Below are 24540 nucleotides of genomic sequence, written 5' to 3' on the forward strand. Positions count from 1 at the left end.
TAGCCGTTTTAGCTTTTCATCTTAATTATAAGGGTTTATTATAAGAGTTAATTATATTAAGAGTTATGAAGTTTCTCAATTGCTAACCTCCCAGGAAGTTATCAAGCATATTTCCGTCCCTTATTATCAAGGATATTTCTGAGAGGACTGCCAGACTACTTAGATCTGTTGGACTTGGTGTAACTTTATTTCCAACTAATAAACTTCCTTCCTTTCTGAGCTGTATAAAGGATAAACTTCAACTTTTAGCTTAAAGCAGCTCTTATCAAATTCCTTGTACTTCTAGGTTACTTTGGCCTAACTGTTCATCATGATAAATATTTCATTAGATTCCATTAGCCAGAACAATCTGGACTTGATAAACATGCCATACCCAACAGACATAAGGATCCTTGGGGAGGAGGCTAAGGTCCAACATAAAAGCTGCTTTTCTTATAAAGAATAACTACACAATGAAAATTGTGTAAACTTACTTCACCACCTGAATAGAAACAACAGAGTGAAGTTATTCCCTTGATGAAAAACTGCATGTTGTCATAATAAATTTCGTTTAATCCTTTATCCAAGTGTAAGCAAACAAGTTTACACCTGAAGTATCTTCAGGTGCAAACTTTGTTTGCTTACACTTGGATAAAGGATTAAACTCAATTTATTATAGTCTAAAGATTGAGACGATGCAACTTGCAGAGTTATAGGATCAATGCTGGAGAGGTTCTACAGAAAATAGTGGGCGATCAGGGGGAGAACCAGAGGTCATCCCTGGAAACTGTATAAAGAGGGTGAGTAGGGAAGTGAGAAGCAGGTTTTTTTCATGCAGAGTTGTGAATGATTGGAATGCCTTTCCTGAGAGTATGGTGTCTGCAGGGAATTCGAATGTGTTTAAAGCATGGTATGATGAGCTGTGTGTGACCAAATGGGAAAAAACTTCCAACATCCAATGCATGTTGTCAATAATGTATGTGTGTGATTTATATATATGTTTGTGTGTGTATATGTGTATATATATATATATATATATATATACACACCATACACACACACACACAGTTGATTTAAAACATGTTCTTAGGACCAAAGAAGTACTTGAAAATGTGCTCCTCCATGATGCTTATGTGCAGCTTGCAGCTTACAAGTAGTTCTCATTGTTGAATCTTCGTTTTTGTTACTTGTGCTTGTTTAATCTAAATTTTATACTGATGATGATGCTCTTGATATTTAGATAAAAAGTCTCTGAAATTATTATTATTATTATTACTTAAGACCCCATGGAGTCAAAGATTAATCTAGGAGGTCCTTTTATCACACACACAGCTCATCATACCATGCTTTAAACACACTCAAATTCTCTGTGGACAACACACTCTCAGGCAAGGTATTCCAATCATTCACAACTCTGCATGAAAAAAACCTGCTTCTCACTCCCCTACTTACACCCTCTTTATACAGTTTCCAGGGAACCTCTGGTTCTCTCCTGATCTCCCACTATTTTCTGCAGAACCTCACCAGCATTGATCCTATAACAACCCCATACTAACTTGTAGGTCTCTATCATATCTCCCCTCTTCCTCCTGTCCACCAGACTCTGCAAGTTGCATCTTCTCAATCTTTCCACATACTCGATATTCCAGAGGTTAGAAACTACCTTAGTCAGTTGCCTCTGGACCATTTCCAACATCTCTTCGTCCTTCTGAAAACCAGGTGACCAAATCTGGGCACAATAGTCCATGTGTGGCCAAATCAAAGCCTTATACAACAGAACAAGAATCTCCCTACTTCTACAGGTCAGTGTCCTCTGCAATAAGAACAAGTAAGTCCTCCATTGTTAATTATCATGTTTAATTATATTTACTTATGTTCTTATTCTTTGCAATACCATCTATTTATATAATTTTTATCCTTAAGTGACTGCTGCATCCTTTTATATGGCCAATGGAGATGGGAGTGCACACACAATGGAGGTAAAAAGAACTATAATTTCTTGCTTTGGTGATATGTTATATACATTACAAAACATAAATAAATTATTGTATAAGAAGAAGTTTTATTATCAACTAAATTTCTTAAAATTTATTGATAAAACTTTTTATTAACTAATATCAAGTTTGTTTTATATATATATGTGTGTGTTTCCATTCATTTGATGAACAATGATATCATCAAATTCCTGAGTGACCTAAAATAGTGTACAGGATAATATGGTAGTACTACATGATTAAGTATACATTATTAACTCTCTATCAAATATTTTCCTCGAAATTAATCCTCTACTTGTCAGGACTGCAATATTGTCATATCTTATACTCTGGGTCTTCTGGGGCACTTCTTACTGTATCTTAGCATTCCTCTGAGTTTTTTCCTCTGATATCTTGGCATCAAACACCTGCTCTGCCATTCCTCTACCAATTTATTTAAATGAGCAGTAGCCTTTGATTACCTGTGCTCACACATTCTTAAATGCTTGCAATATCAACTTTCTTCCTAAAAATCTTTAAAAAAAAAAAAAAATACAACACTGAAACCACTTACAGACCATATAAAAAATTAGCATACCTTATCCACTCCACCAAAGGGCAGTCACAGTCCCTAGACCTGCCAGGTGTTTATCAGGTCTCTTTTAGTTGTAAACTATCCTATTATGGCCAAACAAGCAGGACAGTCAACATCACAATTGCTAAACATAAGGACTATATCTGTTTCCATTACTATAGCCACTCAGGAATTGCTGACCATGCTTTGGGAACCCACCATAGAATATGTTGGACGAATGCTACTTTACTCCATTGCAGCAAATCTAAATACAAAAGACTTTTCCTTGAACCTGCTTTTGCCTTAAGAAACTACCCTAATCTCAATGAATTTGGTTAAATGAAACTACCCCAAATTTGGAAAGCTCTCATCCTCCATACTTCAGCCCAACAGATAAGAATGCCCAATTTAGACCATTAAGGGATACTATTAAGGACTTTAGGCCTACTCTCAGTTGACATGTTTTATCTTCATTTCTTAATGTAGTGCCTGTTTGCATGTATTATTATATTTTGTTCCCTGACGATAGCAATTTGACTTTGCAGAAATACTGGAAGTATTAATTAAATTTATTTTAGTTAATATCAGTCTACCTTGTAATTTCCTTAAAAAACACAGTTATGAATAGCCAGTGTATAAGCCTTACCACCAAAATCTCTGCATGTTAAGCAGAACAAAATGTAGCAATAAGAATTTAAATATTGTTACTAAGCTAAATATGTATCAAATCATAAGACTAATTTTAACTTAGATGTATCAAAGAGCTAAAATGCTTAGGGACTTATACTACAGAAATGAAAATACTCAGAAAAACTATGGGAGAAACAAAATTTGATAAAAAATTAGATATTAAATAGAAAGGGCCACACACACGCACACATACAAAGTGCATTATTACAAATAAATGAATGGATAGCAGAACAGGAAAAAAGGAATGCTAAAAACAACTTCCAAAAGAAGAGAATAATTAGAAAAAGAAAAAAAAAATGGAAACAATGCACAAACTGGAAACCAAGGAAATGGTGGAAAGGTGGATTCCAATGAGCAATGTCACAACAGGTCCTAAAGGTGAAATAGAAGGGAAAGGAGTGAAGGAAAATATTCAACTGTTAACTGATGATACCAAGTTCAGTATAGTTATAAAATATGATTCTTATCTGGATATGTGACAAACAATCCAAAGAGGCTATACTATAGGCAAATGATAATGGATACTAGTGCAATGTTGCAAATGTCAAGTTATGTATAATGGTTAAAAAGGCCTATACTGCTAGATTTTGTGCCCTAAATCTCTAATGAAATGAGAGATCTTGGAGCGATTGTGAATAGTTCAGTAGTACACTGAAAAGGTGATGAAATTAATTGAGTATAAAAGCAATGCTGAGAAGGATGCTTATACGAAGGATAAAGATGGCAAGCTTCTTTACAAAGTCTTGATAAAAGGCAACTGAATTATTGTGCCCAGATCTGGTCTCGAGATTTATGGGGGAGATATGTATAACCAAGATAATACTAGAACTACAGAATGTTAAGTAAGAGAAAGTATAGAAATGGTGAATAAGCAGAGGAAAGATGATATAATAAAGACATTAACTGCTGCAAAATGTTAAGTATTTGATTATGTAATAGGAGACAATTAGTCATCTGTGTAAAATGAGTAAAAGTGTGATTTGATGAGTGAATGAGTGGAAAAGAATGGCACTAGAAGTCAGTAGGGCATCACTTGTGAACAAGCTTAAGGAGAATGATAACTGCTCAGTGCATTTTCTTTACTGAGTCCTTGGACTATGATTGTCAAGAATTACAACAGAAGCAGCTAAAAGTATGAAACCATTATGTTTGTAAATGTATGTGATATTCTTTTAGCTTTTTTTTTTTTTTTCACATGGATAAAAATCCAGTTTTTCAGGAGGGCAAACCCTGACACTGCCATTGAGCTCCTTAGAGATGATCATATAATAATAAAGATCAATTATTATCATCATCATCGTCAAATTCCTGCCATGTACCCTCAACGGGTGTACACGATATGATAGTACTACATGAAAAAAATTACATCATTACTTACTTCCTATCTACAATTTTCCTCCAAATCAGTCTGTTACTTGTCAAGACTCCAACATCATCAGATCTTATATTTCTATCGTCTAAGGCACTTTGTACCGTATCAATTTACCTATATCTTGGTCTTCCTCTGGGTCGTTTTGCTGCCAACCTGGCAGAGAACACTTCTTTTGCTAATCTTTCCTCGCCCATTCTGTTTAAGTGACCATACCACCTGAGATTAGCTCTGCTAACGCATTCCTGGATGCTGACAATGTCAAGTTCTTTCCTAATATCCTCGTCTTTAATATGATATTGCCATTGATGCCATCTGTTCACGCCTATAATCTTTCTCGGGACTCTCATATCTGTGGTCTCTAGTCTTTGGTCAAGTGTTTTACTTCTGACCCAGCTCTCGGATCCATAAGTTAAAACTGGTTTGAACACAACTACTTGAGTGTTTTTACTAATTTCTCTCTCTTATTACATATACATTTATTCAGTTGCCTTCCAACCATGCCAACTTTGCTAATTCATCATCATCAGCAAATTCCTGCCATGTACCCTCAAGGGGTGTACAGGATATGATAGTACTACATGAAAAAAAATTACATCATTATTAATTTCCTATCTACAATTTTCCTCGAAATCAGTCTGTTACTTGTCAAGACTCCAACATCATCAGATCTTATATTTCTATCGTCTAAGGAAATTTGTACCGTATCAATCCACCTATATCTGGGTCTTCCTCTGGGTCGTTTTCCTGCCAACCTGGCAGGGAACACTTGTTTTGTTAATCTTTCCTCGCCCATTCTATTTAAGTGACCATACCACCTGAGATTAGCTCTGCAAGCGCATTCCTGGATACTGACAATGTCAAGTTCTTTCCTAATATCCTTGTTTTTAATATGATATTGCCATTAATGTTACCTGTTCACGCCTCTAATCTTTCTCAGGACTCATATCTGCGGTCTCTAGTCTTTGGTCAAGTGTTTTACTTCTTACCCAGCTCTCAGATCCATAAATTAAAACTGGTTTGAACACTGTCTTGTATACAGCTAATTTAGTGTTCTGACTAATTTCTCTCTTATTCCATATGAATTTATTCAATTGACTTCCCACCATACCAGCTTTGCTGATTCCGTTGTATATTTCTGTATTGAATTTACCATCTTCAGTAAAAATCGTGCCTAAATAGCTGAAATGTTTTACTTGTTCCACAGGTTCTCCATTCACAACACAGTTGACATTTTCAATGATTCTGCCTATTTTCACTGTCTTTGTCTTTTTATTGCTGACCATCATACCATATCTATTACAACAGCTATTCATTTTAGTCAGAGAATCTTGCAGACTTGTAGCGGATTTATTTAGAAGTATAACATCATCCGCATAAAGCAAAGAGCTGACATTAACATCTCCAAGTTTGATATCATGTTTAATACCACTTTCCTTCATAATGTGATCCATATAGATAATGAATAACAGAGGGGATAATGTACATCCTTGTCTCACACCAGATTTAACATTAAACCATCTTCCTGTACTTCCTTCAATTCTAACTGCTGACTTACAACTCAAATAAAGACTAAGTATTGCTTGATATAATGCCCCATTGACACCATATAACTGTAGCGTATTGAATAGCTTCTCTCTTGGCACCTTGTCATATGCCTTTTCCAAATCGACAAAACTTAAATACAGATCTTTGTTATATTCCCATGCTTTCTGGACTATTTGTCGTAAAGTGAAGATCTGATCCTGACAGCCTCTATTTGGCCTGAATCCAGCTTGTTCTTCACCAAGCTTTTCTTCCACAATTCTTCTCAACCGTTTCTCAAGTATACTTGCATAGATCTTGCCAGGAACACTCAGTAGGGAAATACCTCTGTAATTCTCACATGCAGTTTTATTTCCCTTTTTATATATGGGTACTATGAGAGCTCTACTCCAATCATCCGGAATTCATTCCTCTGTCCAGGCTTTCTGAACTATGCAGTGCAGCCACTGTAAGACTTTTATAGCATACTTCAGCATTTCTGGTCGAATATCATCTACTCCTGCTGCCTTTCCGTATTTCAAGCCTTTGATGGCTTTTTCTACTTCAAATATGGATATGTAATCCTGACTGCATGCCTGGTCAGTGTTTTTTACCACTGTGTGCTGTCATCACTGCTTGTTTCATTTAGCAGTTTTTCAAAGTAATTACTCCATACTTCAAGGATATCTTTTTCTCCTGTTTTCATGTCACCTTTATCAACTCTAACTCCTTTTACAGCACTTTCCTCCATTCCTAAGCTTCTTCAACAACCTCCAGAATATTTTGCCACCTTCTTGATATTTATTTTCTATATTCTTTCAAAAGTCCTCCCATGACTTTTGTTTAGCTAGTTTTACACAGTGTTTAGCATTCTTGCATTTGTCTCTATATTCTCTAAGAGCACAAGCTGACTTATTTGAAAGGAACTTTTGATATGATTTTTTCTTTTCCTTCACTGCCTCTTTAACTTCCTGTGTCCACCAGGGAGTTCTGATTTTTTTATCCTTACAGAAAACCTCACCACATGCCTCTATGGCAGAATCAATCAATGTTTTCTTCAGAGTTTTCCACTGAATCTCCAAGGTTTGATTCCTGTTCTCAAACTCTTTCATTTTTTCTTCAATAATCTTTGTGTATTTTAGTCTACAGTTCACATCTGAGAGCTGCTCAACTTTTATTCGCTTTAAAACTTTCTTACATGTTATTCTTTTCAATATGAAATTCAATTTTATCCTGCTCAAGATTAAATAGTGATCACTTCCAATTTCAAATCCTCTGTACACTCTGGTGTCCTGCACCAGGGAGAAAACATCACTATCAACAATAACATAGTCAATGAGACTTTTCTTATTCCTAGCCTCTTCTCTCAATGTGAATTTGTGCACATTTTTATGTTGGAACATGGTGTTAGTAATAACAAGTCCATGTCCTGAGCAGAAATCCAACAGATATTTGCCATTATTATTAGCTTTGCTCTTTTCTCCAAATTTTCCCTAAATATTTTTGTATGTCTCACAATCATTTCCTACTCTGCTATTTAGATCTCCAACAAAGACCAACTTTTCATTTTTCATTGTGTCAGTGGCTTTTTCTAAAGCCTCAAAAAATTCCTCCACTTCTACCTTAGTAGAACCTTCTGTGGGACCATAGGCACAAATACGTCTCATTGTCCAGTTCCTCATTCTCATATTTGCCCACATTACTCTACTTGAGACTGACTGCCATTCAAGAAGATTAGCCTCATATTTTGTGTTGAATACTATGGCTACCCCTTCTTTTCCTTGATTGTCACTGCCTGAATATAACATTTTGTATTTATTGCTCAGAAAGATCTCACCAGTTTTGGTCTTTTTTGTTTCAGTCACACCTATTATGTCGATCTGGTACTTATCTAATTCCTCAGCTAGCTCCATTTCTTTGCCATTCAGGCTTCTTACGTTGATAGTGCCGATCTTTAACTCTGGTGATGCTGAGTTGGGGGTGTGTTTTCAGATTTGTTCCAGTAGCTGACTTTTCGCTGTTCACCCTGGTTCCCTGGCGAAAACAATGGGGGCCTTGTTTAACCGGGTGACGCCCCAGCCAGCATGAAATTTTGTCATGTTGTACCATCATTTTTTATTTTGGTTTAACCAATAAGAATACAATTTGGTCGGCTAAATCCCAAATTGCCAGCCCATCCTCGTTCGTTCAGTATCAAAGTAGATACCCAACAGGGTGCACCACGAGAAGGTGAGGATTGGACATTAGGTCAGAAGCCCTGGTCGGTTCTCTGCATTCATTTAAAGGCGATGTGGAGGTCTCCTCTCAGTTATACAGCTTTGACCCTAGTAATGATAAGGCAGGTACCACTCAACTGAAGTTAAAAGGATCAACATAATGAGAGGCCCTTCCGGACTTATATCAAGTCCAAATGATGATGCATGCACTACATGCTGATGCATTCCACTCACACACTAGATGGCATGAGACATCTTATATACCACACCTTCAGGCTCATTTTTCTACTGTTTCCAATAATGATCTTAAAATAGTATTACTATCCTTGAGCTCTTGGTCAGTTAAGAAGTTTGCAAATTTTCTATAGCATGAGTGAACAAATGAACATGTTTTTTTTTTAAAGAAAAGTTGAAGAAAACAACCTGAAAAATATAAAAAAAAAAAAACTGAACTATATTGTTCAAATTAAAATTTAAACAATAAATTCAAATTAAAATGAATAAAATATTTCGTACCATTTCAATTATTACTGGGGGAGGGTTAAAAGAAATTAATCTTATGCAGAATTTTTGAAGTACATATGTACATATCATACTGAACTATTTTTTCATACTAAAAATATTCATGATTTCAAAGCTAAGTTTATTTTTCCCTCTCATTTTGAATAAATATAGAGCAAAACAAAAAAAAGAAAAAAACAAACTGACATATCACTTATGTCAGTTTGTTTCACAACATAACTGTGCATTAGTAAATCAATTAATGGATTTTTCCAAGAGATCATAACAATATATGTATGTAAATAAGTCTATATATAGTGAGTTTATCCATAAAATAATCATAAGATAAAAACAAATATATATGATCTATGACAGATGGTTGTAGGATTAAAATTAAATTAAAAATTTTGATTATTCAAAAATTAAATATTTTTGAATAATCAAAAATATCTGCAATCAAAAGGAAATTAGTTAATTATGCATTTACAAGGAAACAAATTCATCTAAGTAATTATCCAGCAAACTTCAACCAAATGTGAATAACTACATTCACACAGTTGTTTCCCATTCAGAAATAAAAACCATAGTTCTATAAATTTTTCACATAAAAAAATATCACATAAGCATGGCTGTTTATTCCTAAGAGTTTTATAAATCAGCTGATTGAATCAAACTTAGATTTTTTTTTCCTTTAGTAACTGCAAACATTCTAAACAAGAAGGAATATCCAATACATAGTTAAATGAAGATGATCAAAGTGAAATATATTTATTAATTTGTTCACCATGCATAATCTCAATGTTGCAATAGAAATAAATCAAGCACATATTCCACAAATGCAATGACAGATGAGAAGACAATGTATCAAAAATACAGATACTAAAAGAAAATAAAAGTAACACAATTCACTTACAGAAAATAATCATAATATAAATACAAGCAAGCAGCAGCAGTAAGAAGTAAAATTATTTAGCAACATGTAAATATTTAAATCAAAATGCACCTGGAGATAGCTGAAAAACATTCTTTCCTTTAAACACAAAATTAGAGAATAGAGTAATCAAACTGAAATGGCTTCATTATCTAATTTTTTAGAAGAATCTATATATCCACCAAAAATGCAGAATACACTAAGCAAAAATGCCACTGCGACCATAGAACAAATAAAATGTTAATGGTTTGTGTGTTCAGTTAAATATTTAGGAGTGTAGCAAAGCTTCATTTTGATACATGATATTGAAATATTTAATTACTGTAATTAATATATGCAGTTTAAGAGGACCTGTGTGGTGATAAGAGTTCTAGGCTTGATGCTTGCTATTACTATAAAATTACCCTAAGCTATTGTTTGAGCTGGATTATGGCTGAGGTCACAGTGTCTCCCTCTAGAAATGACCTGTTTTTTTCCTCTAAGACAGAACACACACACCCACACACAGCTCAGAAGCGCCAAATATCCATCAGATAATCTGGGTACTTCTGAAGAACTTCAATGTGCCTAATACCAGGAAAGGCATCTAGCTGTAAAAGGGTTCCATAAAACTGCCAGTAAGAAGAATATATTTTATTAGGTGAAACTTTACGTAGTAGAACAAGAAATGATACCTTGATGTAAATGCATATTATTCATGGTTACACTTTCAAGCTGGCCATGCTGCATCAAACAAGGATAACTTCAGTTTAAGCTTGACCTGCAGATACAAGTATACCCTGCTGTCCATCAAAAAATAATGACTGCATGAATACAACAGATAATAACAGAAGAAAAGGAATATTTTTCAGTAAGAATTAATATACAAGGTTGATGCAAGTCGAAATTTTACAAATCTGCACAATTCAAAAACACAATTTACATGTACTGTAACATATTATTCTTCTCTTGATATCTAAAATGATACAACCAATACATAGTTAAAAACTGTCAGTATTTTTTAATAGGAGAAAATAAACTAATATCTAATTATGGAGCATATTCTCTGTAGCAAATACAGAAATGTTATTGTTATCATTACATAATTATGTACATTTTATATAATTTTATAACTTTATACAATACAAAATGCTCAACTAAGATCATAATGGTATTGGATGCATCAGTAGCGCACTCAGGATTTAATCTGGGGGGGGGGGGAGCGACTTGAGTAGACGATTTGAGAATACACACCACACATTGCATATGACCTATGACTGAGCATCTGCAATGATTGCTAATTCATAAGTAGTATAGAAATAGAACACACGATGACACAACATAAATAAAAAAATGACTGAAATAAGAGAACCAAAAGGCTTCACTTCGGCGATGCACAATTATTCAAATTAAGTGGATATTGAATCCAACATTATTTCAAAGCCAAATAGAGAAACTACAAGAGTTTCGTGCCGAATATATATAGAAACTACAAAAGCTTCAGTGGATCCAAGCATAAGCAGTAACTAGTAGTAAAGGTGGTGTAAGCTCTGATCACTATTCTTAGTATTTCCTATAATGTAAAACACAAACATAATGTAAAAATATGAATTTTAATTAGGAAAAGCTTTTGGAAAATTTTCTAGTGTTTTTTATCCTTTTTCTTTGGGGGGACCCAGGACCCATTGGGCCCCCCCACTCTGGGTGTGCCACTGCAATGCATGTCTTGAAACAAAAGACATCATCTTCAGTATGGATACTAATGGAATTGTTCAGATTACTGTGTATTGATATGATGTGTAAAAGTTAATAAAATATTTGACCTTCTCAACTTAAATATAAATCATGTCAACTGGATGCCTCACAAAAGTAACTACAAGATCAACAGAATGGGATTATGGATGGGCCTTAGGTAATGGTCAAACAAGATGATGGTTATACAATAAAGAATGCAAACTGATTTGCAATGAGACTTTGAAATAATGGATAGCAGGGTATATCTGTATATTTCAGCTTATATTGCTCTATACATTAATATCATGCATGCATGCATGCCAACATCACTAAGAATGATAAGGTAAATAAAGTGAAGAAAATAAAGGACAGCAACTAGCCATTTAGGGAAGAAGTCTTCCCAGAGGGCCCGTACATTAAGTTGGCCACTGCAAATATGCTGGAAGAGGTGTTCCTTGGTCCCAAGGAAAGGGAGAGCCCCAGTTAGGATAATATATAATAATACTCCACAACTCCACATATCTGATGGTTTTCCATACTGTTTGTGCTGAATAACTTCAGGAGCCATAAAATGTGGTGTCCCTACTCTACCTGTAAAATATGAACATCAACATTACTGAAAACTAGTTTATATGAATTGTGAAAATGAATTATAAATGCTTTAAAATAAAAATGACTTATTTTCATTATTTTTATGTTTCTTTTAAGATAATAACAAACATAAATAAACGTTTTTTTTTTTTTTATTTCAATTAGATCTACAAAAATAAGGAAATCTCTCTCTCTCACACACACACATATTCTTATCCAAAACTCAAAGAATAGAATAATTTGATTCAGAAGGTTTAAACATGGATTTTGCAATACTAAATTAAATAATTTCATATTCAAGTGCAGCATCACACACTGTCAAATACATAAAGATATGCGAATTCATTGAATTTCTTTAATTCAGACAATTTCTCAAATACTACTTTGAATAACACAACTGAAATAAATTTTAAAAGATAATACAATTCTCAGTTACTGATAAGCATTATAATAAATGCTTGAGATTAATCTTAAATTTGGTTTCTATGATTAATTCAAAATGTTGATTTTGTAGTGCAACATGTGGTTACTGTCGCAACTATACATATAGCATGAAAGCGAGCAAACAGAATATGCAAATGAATGGGTATGGCTACATCACATTTACACTACTCTATCGCTAAAGAAACAGCAATTTCATAATTCTGTCATGAAATTCATTTAAAAATCAATCTTAACTTGCTAGGCATAAGGCAGTGGGCCATGGTGTGTTGAATCCTGGTCTCGAGGAACACAGAAACTACATCCATCATCTGCATTACAGCCATTCTGGCGTTGGACCATACCATACCATGGATACAATAGAAAAACCTCCCTCATACAAAATCAGATTTAAATCAGAGAGAATAACAGAACCTATTAATGCTTCCCTTGAACAGCTGAAGAGGAAGCTGGCCCAAGAGGACTACCCATACCTCCATGAGTAGATTATTAAGTAAAATTATAACTACAAAGTCAGATAAGAGAATTCCCTTCTGTATATCAGAAGAACAGGCCAGCTTTACCAGTGAAAAGTCATGTGTTGATAAATATCATCATCCTAAGACAGATCACAGAAAAAAAAAGAATCACCAAAGGGCAGGATATGCATCTGAGTTTTTTGAATCTTGAAAAAGCCTGATTCGCTTCCCATCAGAAGATTTTGGGATCAATGAGAAAAAGAACAATATGAGTAAGTCAATCATCAATTTGATTAAGAGAATATGTAGAAGTAGTAGAGCAGCAGTTAAGTGTTGAGGACTGGTATTAGCTGAGCTTATAACAATCCAAAGACCCAAGACAAGGATGTGGGATATCACCCTTTAAGATCCACATTGATGCAGTGCTGGCATATTCGAATGATAGCCCTGCATTTGAAGGTGGGGGAGAACAATTATGTCATCTCGGTCACAATCTTATCCTCTGATGCTATGACCAAATCCAAAACTTTGATCCTCTGCCACATGTTGCTTAAGATAGTTGTACCTCAAGAAATCCAAAAAACCTTCATTATTACTGCATGTTATCCCCTCTGTCCAGTTTCGCTACAGTTGAAATCCCCTATAATGATCACTCACTTTGCACTTGGCAAACTAATTTGGCTAATCATTTCCTGCTCATCACCATCTACATTCCCTGGTTTATAGTAACATCCCACTAAATATCTTGTCTTATAAAGATCTATCTCACATCATATGCTGTCAAAGCCAATGGTGTTATTTCCACTGAGATTTTTCATGTTCAGAGCATGATTCATCTGTTATCATGAGTAAGACTTGTTTATCTTCCCTATCCTTCCAAAGTATGCTATACCCTTAATTTCTATTCCTGTTATAATATCCTTCTCAGTTAACCAAATTTCATTGATACCTACAACCTTTGGAGAGACTGAGTCAATCAATGCCATAAATTCATTCCCTTTATTCCTAATGCTCGAAGTCTTTGTATACAGAAAAACCAGTATATTGCCAATATTCTTATAATCATTACCACTCCTTTCATGCTCTACCTAGCTCTGTGATACAGTGTATACTCACTCAGTTCTTAAGCCACTATTCCCACATGTGGCTATCCCTGCAATATTCTACCTGCGCAACTCTAGTTTCCCTGTGTCGACACACTCACTTGTCCAGAAACCAACAGTTTCTCCAAATGGCTGTATTCTTTGCATTCAAGTATAATCCATCTCTCTCTCTTGCATACAGCTCTCTTCTATCCTCAAACATACTACACATATCTGCATATTCCAAATCTCTTTTCCTGCACATTCTCACTATCATCTCATTCGTCATCACTCCTCTTCTCCTCCACTCCACATTATCATACCAGGCAACATGCTTACTATCTTTCCTCAGACACATTTCTGTGGCACTATCTCTTGTGCTACACAATTCACGCTAACTCTCAGGTCATTTGTCACAACCATTACTATCATCTCCTGTATACTTTCACTTCTCTTCACTGCAATTGCCACACTACAGTTCTACCAGGCGAGTACTCCTCTGGCACTCTACTCTACACTTCCCGAATCATCGAATCTCCATACAAGACACTCCAAACAGATTCATTAATTCATCCTTCTCTCACTGGTATCTGACTCTTATGGCTTCCAATTTCTCTATTGTCTCACTCACCCTCCTCCTCCTCTCCCTTGTTCCACACTCTCTCGGCTTTCTGCAATTTCCTCTCTTCCATTGTATCTCCCATTCTCTCAGCTTCCTCTCTACCTTGCTTTCTGATGCTGTTCTCTTATGTCTACTCTCATTCCTCTCACACTTATCAAGATCTTCATTCACACTCCTCAACTCAGTCTTCATTCCTTCCATCTCCTTTCTCAGTAGTTCTATTTCTCTCTCCACACATTCTGTTTTCAATTTACATTCACACACACAATCATGGTCATCAGACAGAGCATCTCTGTCTGCTAAACTGCCCAAGGCTAAATCCACACACGTCTTTAACATTTTCTCCGCCTTTCAATGCACTACTGGCATCCACAAACTGAAAAGCACCCATTTCCAAAGCACTGCTAAATCCCAAAGTTGAAACACTTTTGTCTCCCAGCACCTACCACTGCCTATATTTCATGCACACACATACACATTCCCATCTCACACCTGCTACATTTTTAAACAATGGGATGCATACATACCACTGTCGCAAGCTACAAAATTAACTGTGCTACGAATTACATAGTCTTTAAATGCTAGGGGCTAGGTGTAGTGCTAAAACTGGCGGTCGCCATGTTGAATACAATTGATTCACAAGAAGACAATACTGAGACAGTGAAATCCTAACAAAAATACCACACGATTACAAAATAATTGTCAATTTTTTATAGCACAAACTGAAAAATCAGTATTGTCAACAAAATAATAGTTAAAACAATCTGTGAAAAATTGCAGAGAGATAATACTGAAGCAACCATCAGCTACTGGCTTATTATTTATGTGATCAGTCATTGAGATGTGGATTGGAGTATAAGCCAAATACCAAGTAGCTAATGATGGCAAGATACCAAGTTATTCACTGTGTCACCTATTTTTCTAATAAGGCTTGAACCTTGGTTTACTTTTTTCCCCATTTCATGTAATATGAATGTTTTCTGAATTATTATGCAAGACATCTAATACGTCACAATTTCTTTTCCAAGGATACAGCTACTAGCACTCTTAAAAAAAAAAAATAATAATAATAAAAAAACTCATGACAGTAATACATTAGTATTAGTATTGTGGGTGGGCTAAAGATTGGATAATTCTGAAATCATGCTTCAGAGTATAAACATGGAATTTTCCAAGTAATTTCAGGCTTCCAATAAGCAGAGTGGTGGTCTCATACAGCACAATGAATTTCATCCATCTAAAGACACATAAAGCATCCATACCCACAGCTAGATTCATTCCTAGCCTGTCAGATGGGAAGCAGATATGCTAACCTGGCCAACCATCCAACGTGAATACTGTTCTCACATTTGGGATGTTGCCAAATCTTGTCAATACAGAAGAGCATAATCATGTTGATCAATGACCTGTCTCTACTGCATTGTCTCACATAGGTATTTCAATTTCTGCTGTTTACACTTTATTTTAGTCATTACTATCAGAATTGGCACTGGGATTAGTGTACTCTCCTCAAAGTCTGTTAAAATATGGGCAGCAGCTGTCCATCATCTCTTCACTGTTGAACTTCAACAGTGAAGCCTTTCCTCTTGAGCATTTTCTAAGTATATTATATGGAGGCCTCCTTCAATTATACAGCAAGTTTGTTCTTTCTCCATAACTTTCTTTCTGTCCATATGACATTAAAGTAGTACTACAAGATGAACAATCTCCTACGTGTGAGAATACTATTTTTTTAAAAAAAAATTAATTAGTTATCCACTCTACTGATAGTATCAGAATGTCATTCATTGGAAAAAAAAAATTTTTTTTTCAGTACAGATGTTAAGTTCATAGTCTACTTTTAACACAGCAGCATTTGGTTTTCATGAACAATTTCCAATTATAATTAGAATTGCTTCTGTGTCATTTTTATATATACAACTCTAAACCCAGGTTATAAAATAATAACCACTGCAAAATAATATAAGTTTTCATCTCTGATTATGTCAATGTACATATTTCTTACCATGGGAATCAGCATTCAAATAAATGCGACCCTACAACCCTAACACTGTATGAAGATCAGCAATCCCTTTCTCTGTGGAAAACAAATGTTCAGTGCTATGACTGTTATAGAAATGCAATAAAAGTATAAAAAAAAAATTTAAAAAAAACACAACCAAATATCAAGGTTCCTAAATAAAATATAAGAAGCAATAAAAAGGTAGCAGAACGTAAACCGATAATCTGATCTTTGGTTTCTGTAAAAGGTGATATCAAAAACTGCCCACTCATCTCAAAAGCCTATGAATAATATAATAATGATAGGCCCATTATTGAAAAAACAATTCTTCAATAATAGGATTATATTTAACAGACATAATCAGCATGTATAGTATGCTTAGGCAAAGAAAAAAAAAGTTAAACCTGATTACATAATTCTTTAAAATCCATCTCAGTAGAGAATAGGGACATTTGTAAGAATTATGCCACTCAGAATTCATATAAGCTTTTTTTTTTTTTTTACAGTACTGACTCACTATCACGTGCACAACAACAAAATAATAATAAATGTTAATATATTAAGCTACTGATATTTCACTGAATTATAAACCACCTTCTTCTGAGCACAAAACATGTATCAAAAATAGAGGCGTTACAAATAATTAGGAAAACAATTCAAACTGTAATTAAAAACTAATGTCATATCATAGTGCCCTCTAAGGTTCAATATAAGTAGTCTACATCCATTGGGCTGAAGAAAATCTAATTTACTAACATGCAGTGAAGAAGATATGCATCTTTGCATTTATTATTATCATCCTAATACTCCATGGAGTCAAAGACTCATCCAGGAGGTCCTTTTGTCATATACACAGCTCATACTTTGCCTTAAACACATTCAAATTCTCTGCAGACACCAGACTGTCAGGCAAGGCATTCTAATTATTCACAACTCTACATGTAAAAAACCTGCTTCTCACTCCCTTGCTCACACTCTCCTTATACAGATTTCAGGGATGCTCTCTTATTCTCCCACAATCTACCACCATTTCATGAAAAACCCTTTCAACATTAATCCTATAACAATCCCTTACCAACTTGTGAGGACAACACAACGAATTCTGGAAATGATGTGAAGGATACTGATGTAGAAGTAAGGAGATTCTTATCCAATGTATAAGACCTTGATTAGGCCATATACGAACTGCTGAGCACAGATTTGGTTACCTCGTTTTCAAATATTTTCAGATGTCTCTATCATATCATCCCTCTTCCACTAGACTCCGTAAATTGTATCTTCTCAACCTTTCCTCATATTTAACATTCTAGAGATCAGAAATTACCTTGGTCAATCGCCTCTGGACCCTTTCCAACATCTCGTCGTCCTTTTGAAAACCAGGTAACCAAATCTGTGCACAGCAGTTCATATATGGCCTAATCAAGGTCTTATACATTGGATAAGAATCTCCTTACTTCTACATCCGTATCCTTCACATCATTTGCAGAATTTGTTGTGTTGTCCTCACAATTTTGGCACTGTGTCCTCTAAATTTTAGATCCTTATCCATCATCACCCAAAGATCTCTTATATCCTCCAACTCCGACAATATATCCCCACCAAGCATAAATTCTAAAACTTTAAAATTTTACATTTCGCAACAATGAATTGGCATCCCCACTTCCTTGCCGATTCACTTAATCTATTTAAATCTTATTATAAGGCTAGAACAGCTGCTCTACTCCTCATAATTTGGCCCAACTTTGCATCATCTGCAAACAACTGAATATCCCCATTCAAATCTTCACCAATATCATTAACATATAGGTTAAACAGCAATGGCCCTAAAACAGACCCGCTGTAGCACACCACTAGTGACTTTGCTCTTCCAGGATATTGCTTCCCCATACACAACTCGCTGATACATATTAGATAGTCAATCTCCAATCCAATTCACTAGTCTAATGTCCAACCCCCATCCACTCTAGTTTAACTATCAACTTATTGTGCAGTAATCTATCAAAAGCCTTTGCAAAATCTCCATAATATGAAAGTATCATTTCATTGTACATCACTCCTAAATAATTATAGGCCTTTACATTTTGAATGAATCCTGTTGATACTCTTAAATTTGTGTTTTGTTGCTGTTTTTTGTTTATTACCATATACTTGGTTTTAGCTTGGTCGATTGGTAGAGCCTCTGCTACTAATGGCTCACAAAAAAAGTTAAGCAAGTTTGAGCACGGTTAGTAGTTGGAAGAGAACAATCGTTCGACGCTGTTGCCGCACTCTCCCTCGATGAGTCTTTGGACTCCCTGGAGGTGTCACAATAATAATAATTAATACAAAGCCATAATCAGAATCTTTTTTTTATTGGTGTTTTAACCATATTTTGTAACTCTAATTTTGATTTCTCTATGAACACCAAATCATCAGCAAATCTAATATTGTTAATTATAATGTCGTTTATTTTTATTCCCATTTCAATATCTTCAAATTCTTTCATTATCATTTCATTGTACATATTGAAAAGTATAGCGTATATTACACACTCTCGTCTCACACCTCTTTTGAAAGCTATTGTTTCATTATTAATTTCGTTTATCATTTATGTCCTCTCATTCCAGTATAATTCTATTATTATTCTGAGATCTTCTGCATCAATTTGAATGTCTTTTATATCAGGCCATCCCAAAAGTAATGTCATTTATACAGTACTTGTTCAAGCATGTTTCAGCTTGTCTAAACATACATTTTTAAAGCTTTATAAGTACTGCTAAGCTGAGGGGACCTCATTCTAAGGAATTCCACTTTGCAAGAACATGATACATAAGTTATTGTTTAAATAATCCTTTATTACTATGGAGGTCGCTGAATAACACATTAGCCACATGTTTTATGAGTTCAAAAAGGCAACAATGCTACTAACACTGTAAAACTGTGCGAGAAGTGTATGGCAATAATGTTTTGAGTGTGCGGAAGTGCCAGCAATGGTTCCAAAAATTCTGACAAAGTGACTTTTGCTTGAAAGACTCCCCTCACTCTGGGTGCCTTGTCTCTCTCAATAATGATATGCTGGAAACCATTACTGGACGAAATGTCAATGTAATTGTTGCAGATTTAGCAAAATATCTTAGATCATCGTCATTGACCATTAATTGCTTTTTGCAAGAACTTGGAATAGTGATTAAGCTCAGCAAGTGGGTTCCCAATGAACTTACAAACAACAATTGAAGAAAGCACATCAACATCTGCACTGCTCTTCATTCTTGAGAGATTCAATCTCCATTTTTGAGTCGTGTAGTCACTGGTGAAAAAGTGGATACTTTCCTAGAAAGTAAAGCGCTGAAGGCAGTGGGTTCAAGGAACAGGCTAAACCTCAGCCAAAACAAGACCTTCATCCCCAGAAGGTTTTGTTACGTGTTTGATGTGATATGGCTGGTATGATACACTTTGAACTCTTGCCACAAAACCAAACAAGCACAGTTGAAGTATACTGTGAACAACTCAACTGATTGAATGAAAAACTGAAAGAAAAGAGGTGTTCTCTGAACAGGTGGAAAGGCTTTTTTTTGTGTTCACAGTACATGTTATTTTCACAGTATTGATGAAATACTGTTAAAATAAATAATAACAACACAGAATAATAAGAAAATAATATTTATTAAATTATTATTTTTAAATCTATTTTGCCTGCTTTCGTTTAGGAGTGCCCCTTTTTTAATGCCATTGGCTTTTTACTCAAGAATTCTTAGCGCATTACTGATGTATTATAGAGACAAATATATGTAGCATAATAGAAGAAAATTCACACATACCTTTTCTTGGATGTTGTTGCCTGTCTTCTTTCTGCAATGTGCATACTTCTGCTGTTATGGTATTAAAAGGGAAGTGGGGGGGGGGCGATGTGAGAGAATTAATTTGAAAAAACTTGGGCTTTTACAAAAATTGTAACAGACAGCACAAGGAACTAAAATCCTAATTAAGACTCATCTATGTTGGAAAAAGAGAGAAAACAAATATTAATTAGATATTAAAATGATTGTTTTCCAGATTTTTTGGTAAATTTATACAGCCATACTTGTTGAGGTTTGGGGTATGTTTTAAAGCTTCTGTTGATTCCATAAACAATCTCTCTAACTTATAATGACTTCTGTGTAGCGCTTTTGTTTTTTTCCAATGGATCCTGTGTGAGGTGGTATCAAAGGTCTAGTCTACTAGACCCAGCTTGCCATAATGATAGTGCCAGATGTATTTTTGATGCTCACCAAGGAGGATTTTAAGAGTTCTTCCTGTCTGTCCATAGTAAGTCCCCAGTCACAAGAACAGGGCACTTCATAAACTCCTGGATGTGATAAAGAAGAGGGTTTGTTTGTCCTTCGATGTGAGTTGCCAATTTGGCATAAGGTTTAAATATGGTGTGTAGCTGATATTTATTGAGTACTCTAGATATCTTTTCAGATGTGCCTTGACTATATGGGATAGTAACAGTTTTGCTGAGGTCCTGTGTCATGGACAATGGAAGAGGATTTTAAAAACCGGCGCCAGAAAAAAATTTTAATTGTCCAGCATCATAGTGTTACAAAACAACCACAATTACAACAAGATCACGTCGTTGTGAATTTATCATCAGTAGCCCTAACAGATGAAGCTGCTAATCATTAAGTCGAGGACATAATTTTGTCATTATGCCCAGGCAAGTTCCAAAAGTCAAAATAATAGCTTCCGTTGAACAAGGAATATGACCTGCCTCCAGCAACAACCAATAACATTTGTTTGGATGTGGTCAACATCCTAATCCATTCCAAGCCTCCAAAAAACAATATCCCAAAAAAGGAAATCAGTGCTTTAAAAGAACTATACAGTAATAACCATATTGTTATAACTAAAACAGACAAAGATAATGCAACTGTAGTGATGAATTTAGCTGAATATGAAAGCAAAATGCAGATACTTTTACAAGACCAGTGTACAGACCAAATTATACACATGATCCCACTAACTCTCAAAAGAATAAAATTTACAGATTATTGAAAAAGTCACTTCCTGGCCAAAAGAAACAGTTAACAAACTGAAGCCTTTTCATGTTTAAACACCCAGAATATATGGAGCACCTAAAATTCACATACAAGGTACATCCCCTATGCCTTATTGTGGATAGTATAAACAATCCCACATACAAACTTGCTAAACATTTAGCTAAATTACTAGCCAACCTCACAAATAATTCACCCTCCATTGTTAATAATCCTGTTCACCTAAAAAGTATTTTAGAAAACCATATCTTAAAAAGTTCAGATGTAATGATTAGTTTTGATATCACTTCAACATTTACAAATGTAATGTCAATTGAAACCCTCGATTTACTGAAGTCACATTTTCCTCCTGATATATTTGAACTATTTAAATTTACAGTACATGTAGGTTATTTAACAAGGAAAGGGAAGATATACAAACAAGGAGATGGGACAACAATGCCACCCCCCTTTCTCCCCCTTTAAACAATTTCTACATAGAACTATGAATACAGTCATTCTCAAACCAGTGGTTTGGCTACACTATGTTGATGATGTATTTGCTATTTGGCCACAAGATCCAGACACCCTGGATACATTTTTGGTGCATTTAAATAGCCAACACCCTAAAAATCCACTTCACAATGGAACAAAAAGCTAATGACTGTCTGCCCTTCCTCAATACACTAATCACACAGCTTCCAGATGGTTCTTTATCTTTTTCTGTTTATAGAAAACCCACACATAGAGGGAGATATTTGCACAAACAGTCACACCATCATCCAATTCAACAGTATAGTATCCTAAAAACACTAATTCACAGAGCTAGAGCTATCTGTTCTCATGGCAACGCTCTTACTGCTGAATCCACTTGCTTACATCACACCTTCTTAGCCAATGACTATAATTCCCATAGGATAGAAAAAAATACTAAATGCTCCCAGAAATCCCCTCCAATGCCTACCACACAAGACTACATTACCATTCCATACATACTTTTCATATATTCAAGGTGCATCTAAAAAGATATCTGCAGTGCTCAATAAATATCAGCTATGTACATTTTTAAGCCTTATGTCAAATTAGCAACTCTCATTTGTTCACCTAAGGACAAACTCTCTTCTTGATCACATCCAGGAGTTTATGAAGTGTCTGTTCTTGTAACTGGGCTTACTATGGATAGACAAGAAGAACTGTTGACTGTCTTGGTGAACATAAAAAATACATCCAGCACTACTGTTATGGCAAGTCAGATCTAGCAAACCATGCCTTGGATACCACTTCACACAGGATCAATTGGAAGAAAATAAAAGTGCTAAATAGAAGCCATTATACATCACAGAGATTATTTTTGGAATCAACAGAAGCTTTAAAACATACCTCAAACCTCAACAAGTATGGCTGTATAAATTTACCATAAATGGGAAACATTTATTTTACAATATTTGTTTTCTCTCTTTTTTTCCAACATAGATGGCGCCTAATTAGGACTTTGGTTCCTCATGCTGTCCGTTACAATTTTTTTATTTTTAAACTAGTCCCACTGTTATACCAAACTGTTGTTGTTTTGCATACTGTGACAAACCGTTTTTGTGCTCTGAAGATGTTCAATATAATACCAGCGAAATATTAGTAAATAAGTTAATAAATATTATTTTCTTATCATTCTGTGTTGTTATCAATACCCTGAAAATAAATAACAAGGTGTTCTCTGGTCAATCAAAAGGGTGCTATTTTTCACTATGATAACACATGCCCTCATAGTGCAGGAATCACTTGTATAAAGACTGATGAACTCAGCTGGGAAAAGCTTCCACATCCTCTGTACTCTCCTGATCTTGCAACTTCAGATTGCTGCTTATTTCAAAGTTTGCAACATTTCATTAATGAAAAACAATACAATACATTAAAGGCACTGAAATTGAGCCTGTGTAACTGCTTTGCCTCAAAACCTCCTGAATTCTATAGAAATAGCATCATGAATCTTTTCATGGCTTACTGTTTTAAATACTTTATACACTTTTTTGAAAGTCTATAAAGCATAGATATACACCCTCTGTCCAAAAATAAACCGAACTTTCCGAAAATAGAAGAAACTAATGGCACCACCTGTTGTATCTTTTTGTTGTTGAAAGTGGCAACCTTCATAAGTGTTGTGTCAACTGTTTATGACATTTGTTTCATTAGAAGCCGAGTTATACTGCCAAGAGTGACAGTGTGTTTTGATGAATGGTGGGGAAATGAGTTTCAAACAGAGAACTGTGATTGACTTTTGTGCTAAACTTGGTAAAAGTTTTACCGAAACGGATCAAATACGGTGATGAATGCTTATCCCATACTAAAGTTTACAAGTGGTTTAAGCGATTTCAAAGTGGTCATGAGAAGCTTGAGGATGTCGAAAAGCTAGGCCGTCCAAAATCTGGACTGAGAGAAGTTAACATCCAAAAAGTGCATGATTTCCTCAAAGAAAACCCAAAATCGTCTGTGCACAACATTTTGACCGAGAGTTTGGACCTTCGTAAATTGAATTCACGAATTGTTCCCCACAAGTTGACCAATGACCAAAAATTGTATCGAATTGAACACTGCAAGGACCTGATTAAAACGGCTCATAATGACTCAAACTTCCTTGAAATGATCATTACTGGTGACGAAACGTCGTGTTTTGAGTATGAGCCCAAAACAAAGTGCTGAGTGGAGACCACCAGAAGAGGGGGGGGCATCCGAAAAAAAGTCGCTGGGAGAAGTCAAGAGTAAAGACAATGCTGATTTGTTTCTACGATTCCGAGGGCATTATCCACAAAGAATTTATTCAGCCTGGCCAAACGTCAATGGTGAATTTTATCTCGAAGTTTTGAAGCGATTGATAGCGAGAATCCG

The 24540-nt window shown here is 35.1% G+C and overlaps 1 protein-coding gene across 1 annotated transcript in view; it reads right to left on the bottom strand.

Moving 5' to 3' along the window:
• Positions 1 to 24540, bottom strand: part of LOC150100826 (peripheral plasma membrane protein CASK-like) — a 710225-nt gene that overhangs the window by 533568 nt on the left and 152117 nt on the right. The window contains exon 6 of the mRNA XM_090401913.1: positions 11760 to 12061. Within this exon, the coding sequence (XP_090258039.1) occupies positions 11760 to 12061 (302 nt within the window). The remainder of the gene's footprint in view (positions 1 to 11759; positions 12062 to 24540) is intronic.

The sequence above is a fragment of the Typopeltis vanoorti genome, chromosome 12 (genome assembly GCF_054136105.1).
Source record: "Typopeltis vanoorti isolate ZY-2024b chromosome 12, IOZ_Tvanoo_1.0, whole genome shotgun sequence".
In the NCBI taxonomy this organism is placed as follows: Eukaryota; Metazoa; Arthropoda; class Arachnida; order Uropygi; family Thelyphonidae; genus Typopeltis; species Typopeltis vanoorti.